Source organism: Eupeodes corollae, chromosome 2 (genome assembly GCF_945859685.1).
Source record: "Eupeodes corollae chromosome 2, idEupCoro1.1, whole genome shotgun sequence".
Classification (NCBI taxonomy): Eukaryota; Metazoa; Arthropoda; class Insecta; order Diptera; family Syrphidae; genus Eupeodes; species Eupeodes corollae.
Genome location: NC_079148.1, coordinates 74,800,563 through 74,813,718, shown reverse-complemented (window position 1 = coordinate 74,813,718; position 13,156 = coordinate 74,800,563). Strand labels below are relative to the sequence as shown.

The 13,156-nt window shown below is 28.4% G+C and overlaps 1 protein-coding gene across 2 annotated transcripts in view; it reads right to left on the bottom strand.

Annotated features, from left to right (window-relative positions):
• The window catches only part of LOC129944323 (cytosolic purine 5'-nucleotidase), a 146,596-nt gene that overhangs the window by 127,369 nt on the left and 6,071 nt on the right, over positions 1 to 13,156 (bottom strand). For both annotated transcript variants that reach the window (XM_056053676.1, XM_056053675.1), the window contains exon 2: positions 8,521 to 8,618. In XM_056053676.1, the coding sequence (XP_055909651.1) occupies positions 8,521 to 8,606 (86 nt within the window). In that variant the 5' untranslated portion in view covers positions 8,607 to 8,618. The remainder of the gene's footprint in view (positions 1 to 8,520; positions 8,619 to 13,156) is intronic.

Genomic DNA, 13,156 nt, shown 5'->3' with positions numbered 1-13,156 from the left:
TTATTTTTTTAATTTTTTTATGAACCTTTTTCAAATACAAGCTCCTATCGTTTTTAAATTAATATTTGATGATCAAAATCCACAAAATTAATAAAAGGTATTAATTGTCTGTTATTTTTTTGCAGAATTTGGTACTTAGCAAATGGGCCAACATTTTGTTTTAGAAAAAATCAAATGAACTTGTACAGATAGTTAAGGACTTTTTGAGAAATCAAAAAGCATTTAAATTTTTAAGAAAAACTTATTTTTAAATTTTAAATTATAGATACTATTTTTAAACAGGCTCGTCTCGAACCTATCTTCGTAAACAAGCAACATCACATAATTCAAATGATGCAGAGGTGTTAAATCACATAAACTTGGAAGGAAGTGCACAGGTCGCTCAAATCAGTTTAAAGATATTTTCTGTATTTAAAGATTTAAAAATGTGTCTTCAAAATAAGTTTATGTTCAAGTATATGTACGCCATTTTATTAATAAAAAAACCTCGCTTTACCAAATTTCTTTTCGCAAATTGTTAATTTTTAAATTAATTTTTTATATGTAAAAAATTGAAATTTCGGCGTAAAAATATTTTTGGTATGCAGTTATTAAGTGGTTACAAATATACATTTTTCGTTTACAAATTCAGACCTCTTTCTGATATATCGAATTTTGAAAAAAATGTTTAATATTTATTTTACTAATCTAAACACAAAATACTAATATTTTCGATCATCAAATATTATTAAAATAGCATAAGAACATATGCAGAGAAAAAATTATTGAAGTCGGTTACTTAGTTCTTGGTAAAACTTCCCATCCCGTCTGTCGATTTGTCTTTCTTAAAAGTTTGTAGATTTTCGTGTTGGGTTAAACAAGTTGTCAGTTGTATTATTCTTAGTTTTTTTTCAAAATCTAGTTTTGTTAAATAGCTTTTTAGTAGCATTTTTTAACCTTTATTTTGTATATAAACGAATACAAATTGGAAAATTAAATTAATTTGAGATATATTGAGAACCGAACATACGTTTTTACCAAATTTGCGTACTATTTTTTGTAGATTTTATTTTTTCTTATGAAAAACCGGACCGTTGGATTTTTATAAAACAAAATCACTGAATAACAAAAGCAATACTTTCTATGAAATAAAATAAGTTTGAAGCCAATATTTTTAATGTTTGAAAGCTGTTTAAGTCGAAATTAAATTTTTAGCAAATTTAAGAATGTATTGTTTTCTTTTAGGTTTAATTTAAAAAAAAAACTGTCAACACGATTTTTCTCAAAATTGTTTCGAATGTTGAAAACAATATTCCTTGTAAGTTAAACATATTTTTTTTATATTGAAAGAAGCCAAGTCAAGAAAAAATGTTCAGAGAAAGTTGATTTAAAATATCTCACAAACATCAATAGCGACTAAAAAACTAAAAGTATCATCTTTGAACTAATTTCTTCTCACTAAACATTTTTGTGTCAATATTAAGTATTAAGTTTATTATTTTTTTTTTCATACAAATTAAATCTACAAAAATATTACACAAAATTGGTAAAAAATATTTTTGATATCAAGTGAATAAATCTATGCCCTGACTCGAAAATGATTTCATTCGTTCCATATGCATTATGTTTTTTATATAAGAAATATTAACGTTCAAAATATGCTACTTAAATTGCTTTTCGACTGAAAATCTCTTTAGCAAAAACTGATTTTGAAATCAAAGTTATTTCATAATATTGAACATATTGTTCAAGTTCCAACTTTTTTACAAAGCGCGAAAATCTAGAAAAAAAACAACAAAATACTGATAAGAAGTGATTTTCGAGTCTAGTATTAGAACAAAGAAAGATATTGGCTTCAAATTTCTTATCTCAAACAAAATATTGTTATAAATATTTTGTTAAAGCTTAAGACAAATCGTAGGACGAGCATGGATGGGAAGTAAGCAGTTTGGCTCGCATCCCAGCCTCTTTTTTTGGCAAGGAGTAACTTTAGTCATTGTGAAATATCAAACTGAACTCACCATAGTGACAGGTGCTAAAAAGATACGCTCTAAAAAAGTATTGCCACATTGAAAACCAAACGTGATCAAAAAGTCATACAAGTTTACCATTAACGTCTATTTACTCAAGAACAATGAAACACAAGACACCACCAAGTGCCGTCGGTCGTTCGTTTTGTAAATTATTCAAAGAATCATTAATCTTATCGCCTCATTAAGAATTCCTTTCTTCGGTTTTCAAACTAAAGCATTGATTAGTTTTTGAGTTACAGTGGAAAAATTAAATGAAAGTGAATACGTAAGTACCTAAGTTGCAAGTGAGAGTACGAGTACGAGTATACACTTAATCAATGGAAATTTACTTATTTACCTTACCTTAACCTTACCTATCTACTCCCACAAAACATATGCTGTGGAAATATATTCAATGTTCATAATGTTTGTCAACAAATATATTTTCTCGCTACAGAATGTCTCTACCTCTCTATAAAATTTAAACTTGTTTGTTTTGTTTTTCGGGGTCGAATGGAAATTTTTCATACATTTTAATCAACCAACCAGTTTTCTTTTTGTCAACACATGAGCTGAGCACTCCACTCCGGCTGGCACCATGATGAGTTTTCTTTTTGAATCAATTTGAACATGATAATGCCGCAAGCATATAATATTGAAAACAAAATAACCATTAATTATCATTTTTCGATTTTTTTTGTTTAATTAAAGGGAAGCAAATCAGAAGAGAAATTGTATATGCATTAAAGCTTTAAAGATACATTTAAAGGTTTTTCTCTGTTATAATGTGGATACTTTTTTTTATTTTGTGCCTAGGTATATGCACACCTTTGTCTGTAGGCATTTCAATATTTAATTTAAGACAATTTCAGTGGCAAACAAAAAGACCCAGTGGTATAGCAATTCTGCTTTGAAAGACATTTTTATACCCTGGAGGACTGTTTCGTTGGCACAAGTATGCACGAGTATTTATAAAAACCAGAAGAAGACTTTTTAGGTTCTATCCTCGTTGAGGATTTGAAATACATTTCTTGGTATCTTTACCTTTTTAGGATGATAGAATAGTTGAAATACATACATTTTGTACATTAGAAATTTAAATTAAATTAATTTGTTTTCTTAATTCTTCTCTTGTCCTTTAAGAGAATTTTGTGTGTGTTGACTGTTGTTTTTGCTGATGATTATTATTATTGCAATTATTAATTAATATTGATGCAGGATATAATAAATGTATACTCGTTCATTGTTTTCTTATTTTTAAAATAATTGTATTGAAAGGTTTTTGTCTTTTTTTTCTTTAAAGAAGAGTTTTCCATGAAACGCGCATTTAGTATTGTATAATTAAAAAGAGGCTGGGATGCGACCCACACTGATAACATCCCATCTGTACCCTTCTATCAATTTGTCTAAGACTTTGTAATTTTAATTAAATTTCATTATTAAGGTAATTTATAACCATATCTTTGTAAATTGTGCAATGCTGCCAAATTTTATAAAGTATTTTTTGATTTTAAAATCAATTTTTGTTAACTATATTTTTATTGGAAAACCAATTTTTACCATTTATAGTATCATTTCTTGAAAGTTTTTAACTCTAATACATAATAATATCACCAATTTTGATTACTATTTTTTGTAGATTGTATGTTTTATGTACTATTGGATTTTTCTAAAAATTCTGTCGAAAAGAAAATATTTTCTAAAAGTTGAAATTAGTTTGAACCCAATATTCTTAATTGTTGAAAAGATGTTTGATTCGAAAATCAACGTTGGCCTAGTTTTAGTAATGTTTTTCATTTGTTTTTGTTTTTTGTTTTTTAACTGTTTATTGGATTTTTCCTAAACCTGTCAATTCGATTATTCTCAACACTTTATTTAAAGTGAATATCACTAATGGTTCTTGAGATATGGACGACAAAAAGATCTTCCCGAATGTATGGACATAAAACGTGCAAACGTAAGTATACACGCACTCACAGACATCTCTGTAAAAATCTTTTATTTCGACTCTAGTTCCCTTGAAACGAAAAATCGGACCGATTATACAAAAACGCAAGAAACATATTCTATAGGTGGTTTCCAACCACGGTTACCATTCAAAGTACTTGCTATGCAATTAAGTCTTCGGATTTAATGTAAGATTTGACACAACGATTCAAAGTGTATTATATTTTTATTCTGATCAAGATTGCAAAACGAAGAAATAGGGATAAATATACGGTCTATAAATCAATTCTAGTATTGCAGTTCTTACTTTGAAAATCAAGCTCATTTCTAAAATTGATAACTCATTTCTGAAATAATTCTTTTCACCTAAGGTAAGAAACTCTTTCCATACAATTATGATACAACTCTGTTCTATTTTAGGTATGTAGTCGTATAAAGACATTTTTAATTCTTGTATATTATCGATACGCAAAATGATCGGAAATTTATGCAAAAAAGCTAGATCATACCAGTTTTTGACTGTTCTGTAACCACTTTCAAAACTTATTAACTTTCCATGGGAAGTTATTCTAGTGGGTCCAATTTGGACATTTCTCGACGTTTCAAGGGCCCTCGAGTCGAAATAAAAGATTTTTAGAAAGATGTCTGTGCGTGCGTGCGTGTATACGTACGTTCGTAGGTTCGTACGTTCGCGACGTTTTTTCGTTGTCCATAATTCAAGAACCAGAAGAGATATCGACTTCAAATACATTTTGTTATTTAGATAATAATGCAAAAAGATGCAGAAAAGGCTCTCAGGAAAATTGCGTCTGCGGTTTTTGTGACCAAAGCAGTTAAAAAAAAAGTGGTACCCGTGGCATGATGGTTAGTGCGTTGGACTGTCATACGAGAGGTCTTGGGTTCGATCCCTGCTTGTGACACCTAAAGTTTTTATTCACGGGTGCAGCCTCTGGCGAGACATTGACAAATTCTCCAAGAGTGATTCTTGTCTTCAAAAAATGCTTTCTCAAATTAGCAGTTCGGATTCGGCATACAAACTGTAGGTCCCCTCCATCCCTGCAATTACTCACACACAGGAATGGTTGAGAGTTGTAAGTCACTAGGCCCTGGTTCTCTTCGGACTGTTTCGCCACTTAATTTATTTTATTTAGTTCAAAAATAAGGTAAAATACTTTTGGAAAAAATCTAATTAACGGTTATTTTTATAAATCCAAAAATAAACTGAAAAAAATGTCACCTCGAAAATTTTACGAATAACAAATGATTTCATCTCTAAAACAATTTTGTGCAGCGAAAACTAACGTTTTTAACATCTGGTAAAATTTTGAAAAAATCAAATTTAAAATATTTTGTATAAAAAATAAAAACATTACTCAAAGTTGGTAAAAATTGAATTTCGACTCAAACATCTTCTTAAAAACTTAAGATTATGCCTTCAAACTTTGTTTACCTTAAAAGAAATATTGTTTTAAACATTCGGTAGAATTTTGAGAAACATCAAATTGATAGGTTTTCTTAAAAAAATTAAAAACTTAAAAGAAAATTTGGTAAAAATTGATTTTTGACTCAAATATCTTTTCAACAATTTCAGATTATGTCTTCCAACTGACTTTAACTTATAAGAAATATTGTTCTCAACATTCGGAACAATTTTGAGAAAAATCGCATACACATTACAAAAAATAAAAAGCTTAACAAAAAAATGAATAAAAGTTTTTAAAAATTGTTTCGACTCATACATTTTTTCGAAACTTTGAGATATTGGCTTTAACTACTTTAACCTTTTAAAAAATATTGTTTTAAACATTCCGAAAAATGTTGAGAAAAATCAAATTGACAGCTTTCTTACAAAAAATAAAAACCTAAAAAAAAACAATACTAAAACTTGGTAAAAATTTACTTTCGAATCAAAAAGCTTCTCAAAAATTAAAAATATTGTCTTTAAACTGTTTTAGATATTTTTTTCCATATTCAGTAGTTTTTTTTTTTATAGAAATCCAACAGTACGAAAATTTGGTAAAAATTGATATTCGGTTCTTGATATCTCTTAAATTAATTTTATTCATCCAATTTGTAGAAAATTAAGAAATGCTACTTAAATTAATAAACATTTGTTTTGGACTTAAAATCTATTTAACAAAACTAATTCAAACTAAACTATTTCTTTATATGAAAAATATTGTTTGTAATTTTAAAATTTTTATGAATAATTTAACTGACAATTTTCTTAACCCAACACGAAAACCTACAAACTTTTAAGCAAGACAAATCGACAGACGGAATGGGAAGTTTTCAGTGGGGGTCAATAGTTATCAATGATCATTTATTCTTTTCTGTTTGAGAGCAAATTATATTATTTTATAGCAAGAAATCTAATGAAAATCTACCAACTATTTATTTTATTAAAGCCAATGTTGATTTCTTGAATCTTACCATGTTCATATATTATTTTAATTCAAAATTCCAAAAAATATGTTTTTTAATGAAATAAAGGAAAAATAATAAAACAGTATTTAATATGAAGCATTATTTGAATGTTTTTTTTAGCAAATGTTTTTCTTACGTTATTTGATGGAGTCTATTCTCACTACCATCTTATTCTTTATAGAAGACAAATTCTAAAAAAATATGTAGTGCGTAAACCTTATTCTAAAAGGAGTTAACAAAATTTTAAAATTTGAGAAAGAAAAATGTTTGTATCTTGAATTTATTGAAATAACGGCATTTAGTCACTGAATTCCTTTTAAATTTAAAAACAAACAAACTGAGGTAAAAAAAATAATTTAGGAAGAAACTAAACTGTTGGACTCACAAAATACACTTAGCAGAATCCATTCTCACTTCAACTTTTGAGAGATTAAAATCTTTTATATTGTCTATTAATAGATATGAAACGTAAATTATGCATTTTAATCAGCCATAAATGTAACGAAAGTGTCACTATTGCTGTTTTTAGTTCATTTATTCTTAAAATTCATGTATAAATCTTGATTCTAGAGCATCGAAAAGAAATGCACCGTAAGAGCTAGATTTTTTTGTAAAGATTTTTCTATTTTATTATTTGGCATAAGGAATACTCTTTCAGTACTTCGCACTTCTTTCATGACATTACTTGTGAATGCATTCAGTAGGCCGCGGCCGTGATAAAATATCTTCACGATGGTTAATAGAGCAGTGCCTCGCAGTAGCTATTGCTAAGAAGCATATTTAAAGAAAACCTAGACCTTGTTTCGAATTTAATACAATATTAAAAATCTTATAAAAACGTGACTTATTTTATCCAGCCAGACACGTTAAGATGTCCTTTAAGTACCTTAAAATATCAAAATATCAAAAGATTTACTATCTTCATATTCCGTATAAAAGTCGATACATCACAAAATAAATCAAGGGCAATGTACTGCTTACTATTCTACCAACTTAGATGTATTATAATTTAAACATCAATTTTTAATTACGAACAAAATAAATAAAAAAAATAGTAATTTTAATTTTGATTGGCACGAGGCTGTTTTTTTTTTTTATTATCACAACAAATCACGAATCACCCCATGCCAACAAGAGTAAATGCGAATGACGCTCTACGAGATGAATCTTATCGTTATCATTATGATGTTGTTTTGAGTCTTATGTATAAATTCCACTATAAAAATACAATTAAGGCGTTCTAAAAAAACAGAAGAAAAAAATGCGCAGTTCACGGGGGGTTGACAATCTCTGACGTCAAATTTAATAATATTTGTAGGTAAGGAACCTTACCTACTTTACCCGCTACAACTAACCCACTTGCAGTCTTCGTCGTCGTCGTTGTCTTCGGATTGAGGATTGAGATGCCGTGTTCTACATATTTGTTTACATAGAAATAATCTTGCTTTCTCCTAAGGGTGGCCGATGAGACGCTTAAAATATCTGAATATACGTAGGCTGATGCTGAAGTAGGTTCATGCGGTGTGTTGTTAAGGATAATGCGAATAGTAAGTATCCTTACAGAAAATTAATTGATTTGGTTAAAGGCGAACTTAATTTAGATCTGAATTCAAGTCAATCGGCGATATGCATAGGTTTCGTGACATTTTAGAAATCAGGCACGAGTTCTGGTTAACCATTAACTGCTACACGAGATACTGCATCAAATTTAGGGTTATTAGTGGTAAAATAATTGAACTAAAATTTGTGTAATAGAGGGGGGGTGGGGTGATTTATGACTTTCAGGTTTTTATCAGAAGGTGATATTAGATATTAATACAAACATTATGTTGCAAATACAAATGATACTGAGCAGGCACACGGAGCCTGTCTTAAAATTAATAAAATATTATTCTTGGAATACCCACTGAGGTGTAACTTTCTTAGCTTAAATGAGGCTGGAGGCGGGTAACATAAATCTAATGTACACACAGCATATAAATATAAATCCCATTTTTTTCTTCTTCAATAATTTTGAAACTTTTTGAAATATCATGGCCTTAAGAAACATAAATATTTACTATGTAAATGTGGCAAATATTGAATTTAATTTAATTTTTCATTAAAATTAATTTATGATAGAGAATTCGTTATAATAAATTGTGTTTAAACTTACCTATGAGCAGTCTTACGATAATACTTCTTTACGGCAGCCTGCCCTGGAGAAGTAGGGGCACTGGTTTCAAATGATGCATCACTCATTGTAAAACTTATCTATAAATAAATAAAAAGAAGACAATATAATTCATTTTAATTTCTAAATAAAAATCCTGTTTCAGGAGAGAAGCCTTACATACAAACAATGTATACATTTATACAAAATAAAAGTATGGGTGTGGAAATATAATGAAAGAAGGAAATAAAATGCATGCACCATTCATATACAAAATGTCAAATGTTTTGTTTAGATTAAAAAATACCTGATATTGTTTTGTTAGAATTCAAGAGAAGCTTACTTCATTTCTTTTTATTAAATTGAAATTTAAATCGTTTTTGTCTGTGTTGGAATGAATTCCTAAAGAATTTAATTTAGCATTTGTTCAATGTTTTTTTTTTTAATGTCATTATGTGAAACGCATTTCAAAGCATACTGAATTTGTTTATGCATCTAAAGGTACATAAAATAATGAAAGTTTTTAAGATTTAAAAGTATGGACTTTTATACTCTTCATTTAGTCCAACGACTGAGGATGAATGTACGAAAATTCTTTGACTTGAAAGGTTTTCCATTGTTAAAAATTATAATAATGGGGTAAGACTTAAGTCTCAAGGCCTAAATATACGACTATTGAAATATTTGAAAATTCATGGAAATTTGTTTTTCCTAAGGTTTATTGTCAAATTGGAAATAATTAAATAGAAATGTGATGGATTAGTTTTTGCTTGTCTAGGATGCGGACCACACTAATATATTCCCATTCCTTCTGTCGATTAGTCTTGCTTAAAATGTTTGTAGGTTTTCGTGGTTTGTGAAAAAGTTGAAAAATGAATTATTATAAAAAAATTGAAAATTAATTACACTATTTTGCATATAGTGAATTCAAAAACATTGTTTTTGGTTAGTGAGATTTTCAGTCGAAACCCAATTTTTACTACTTTTAGTACTATTTTTTGGAATTTTTTTTGTATAAAAAAAACCCACTGTTAACCAAAATGTTCAACTTTTTTTTAAACTAATATGGTTAAAAAACCACCTACACAATTTTTTAGAGAGTCCTTTCTGCATACAAAAATGTATCTAAAGCCTATATCTCTACACTAGTTCTTGAGCTATGGACGAACATACGGACGTACAGACGTATGGACTTACGAATGTAAGTTCACATTCAAGCTCAGAAATGTCTCTAAAAATGTTTTATTTCGACTCAAGGGAATTTAAAACGTCGAGAAATGTCAAAATTTTCAATTTGATAAATCGGGCCGATTACAAAAACCTATGAGAAGTTAATAACTTTCTTCTTTTCCTAATACCGAAACCGAAAACCATTTTAACAGGTGTTTGTTGATTTTATACGTTTTCGTCTTTTATAAAAAAAGTTCTCAATTGTTTTTATCTTAACAAAAAAATTACTAAAAGGTAGCATTAGATAAAATAAGTTTAATTTTTGTTCCCGATATCTTTAATTTTTATGAAAAAACTTAACGTTTAATTTAAAAAAAAGTTTACTGAATATTGGTAACAAAATTTTTACAAGATGGAAATAGTTTGTAGCCATTTTTGCTTAATTTCTTCGCGATATTTAAGTCGAAAATCAATTTTTATCAACTTTTAGTAAAGTTTTTTATTTTTTGTAATGAAACCGTTAATTCGATTTTTCTCAAAATCTTATCAGATGTCAAAAACGGTATTTTTTGTTGCCTTAAATTAGTTTGCAGATATTTTTTGTTCGTACAAAATTCGGTGTGAATAAAAATTCTTTTTCAGTTTTTTGATTTATAAAATATATCGTCAGTTGATTTATTTTAATTTGATATAAAATTTATTTGAGGTCGATATGCTATTTGTTCATGAGACTTTGTCAAAATCTTCAATTTGATAAATTGGACCTATAACAATAACTTTGTATGAGAAGTTAAAAATACAAATTAGAAATCTGTTCCTCTTTGGTCTGATAGGTGTCGTTAAATAAGACTAACTTTCAAAAATTGATCTTATCATAACCATATTCAAGGCCGGTCAGACTTTTAATCAGAAGTGGCACAATTAACACAAAGACGAGTTTTGGGTATACTGCTTTAGATGTTCTGTAAAGGAGGCTGACAAAATTACAGTAACGTATTACTCGTGTTGTTTTTGGCGTTCTATAAATAGTAAAGTAGAAAATTCCCAAAAAAACGCATCGGCAGTAGCCAGAGTTTTTTATTTAAAAATTGGTACAAGTGAAAGAAGATCTGTCAGAATAATAATAAAAAAACACACAAATAGAAGAAAGTTTTGTGAAAATCAACTTCAGCAAAAAAAATTGCTAAAACAAATAAAAATTTTCAAGAAGAAATGGTAAGAGGTTCTATAAAAAAGTTCATTTAACAATTGCAGCTTTGACATAAAATAAAAACTTCGGGAAAGGGGTTTGTTTGTAGACTACTACATTAACATGTGGTATTGATGCGAGCTTGAAGCTCGCCTAAATTCTTTATATAACTGAATCGAGTTGCAATCATCTTTACTTGACTTGATTCCAGTGTGGGATCGGGGTCGATTCAAAATTTGTGAAGAAAAACCTGTGTAGAGGAGTTGGTTTTATAGATAATGCATTATGGGCTGTTTATTTGCATGTTTATGTACAAAAAAATAGTTCTGTTTTAATCAAATTAAAAAAATTAGTAGGTATTGTATTTTTATATGTTGCTGAACTATTCAGTTCTTCATTGTTTAACACGAATCAAACTATTTCACTTGCACTTCATAAAAAACATCGAAAAACCATTTGCATTTTAGAAAGTGTTGTCCAACTTAATCATTTTGTCTTCTTTTTGTGCGGTGGAAGCAACAAAAAGATTAATTTATTCTAAACTGAGATAAACCTTTAGTGGAAACATAGCAAAACTTAATTACATTTCTATTCTTACAAAATAAACCCAGTTAGTCCATTTTCATTAACAGAACTAAATAATATCAAGAGTAACAGATTGATTTTTGTTCGCCAATGGAAAACACACGATTCCAAATGCCCAACTACTCAACGAACACTCCACGAGATACAAATGCAATATCAATCGTACCAACATTTGAGAATGAAATCACATACGATCCGTAGTAAAAATATACCTTAACTTTTATTGGTAGTATTCATACTACGGATATTGTTGTTATTAGTGTAAAATTCTACTATAATATTGATAGATTTTCCAATAAAACACGGGTATTGTGTATACACACCCTAACTTTTTATTTGGTATTTCAAGGGCTAAAGTGACGATTTTCGTCTTTAGATTTTGTAGAACATTTTTGTCTAACAAATTTAATTTCCATGACTGTCTACATCTTAAAGCATTTCAAAATTCGAACAGTTTTCTAAGTATGCCCCCTTAAACAGCTATTGTACAATAGTTCAGGGGTTTCGGTTGCATTTTATGCAGAAATGTTAAAAATTGTGCTGAAATGTAGCTTTTTTTTTAAACCTATATATTCTGTTCTCGTTGCCATTTCTATAAATGCGAAGAAAGCTTCAAAAATATAGATGTAAGAAGCTAGAAAATGAGAAAGTTTGCTAGAAATATGTTATCTTTTTTTCTAAGAAAATAAAAAAGTTTTTCATATGAAGAATTTTCTGGCTATTTTAGGGTTTCTTTCTTTTGATGCAATTTTTCAAGTATTTTATTACATTTATTTTCAGTCTCCTTACCCGAAGAGCTGATGCCAGAAAAAAAATGAATGCGTGCAACATTAAACAAATATATAAAATACAAAACTTTGAAACTGGAGGGTTAAAAATTTTTTTTTTTTTCTTTAGTTTAATGAAATAAAAACTAAAAATTAACAAACTAAGGTAAGAAAATAAGTTGGGAAGAAACTTTAGTGTGGAACTCACAAATATTAAACAGAATCTCTTCTCACTTCTATTCTCAAAAGAGTTTAAGTTTGTGTGCTTCAATTTTTCAATTAGTCATTTGTTTATGGAAATCGTCACTTTTGCTGCTTTATGACATTTAAAACTCTTAAAATTCATGTCTTAAGCTCAATTCTAGGACATCCAAAGCAAATTCACCCCAGGAAGTAGAATTCTTTAATTTGTTAACGTCTTGTATTTAATAGTTAGTCAATTTTAATAGAAATGAAAGAAAGGATAATGTTCTTCATGTTCATACAAAACGAGGTATTTCGAAACGAGTTTAAAAAATGTCTGTTTTAGAAAATACAAAAAATGCAGTTTTTTCAGAACACAATATCAAATTGACAGTTTCTTATTTAGGCTTTCTTCTTAAGAATCTGAAGTTTTGATTTTTCTCTTAGAAAACCATCTTATACGAATTATTTAGAGCATTACTAAAGTTTTTGACAAATTTTAAATTTCTGTGAATACCTTCAGGAATAATAATAAAGATTTCAGTTGTTTTTGACAGCAAACCGCTTTTGTGGTGAAAATCGTTAAATTTCTAAAAAATCTTCAGATGAAATTAATACTTATACAAGTCAACTGTATGAGCTTTATGGTTCATATGACACCCCTTGGATAATTCATTAGCTAAAAGTTGATGAATTTGTGCAGAGCTGGATTTAATTCAGTTAAAAGTAAAACTTTTAACCACAA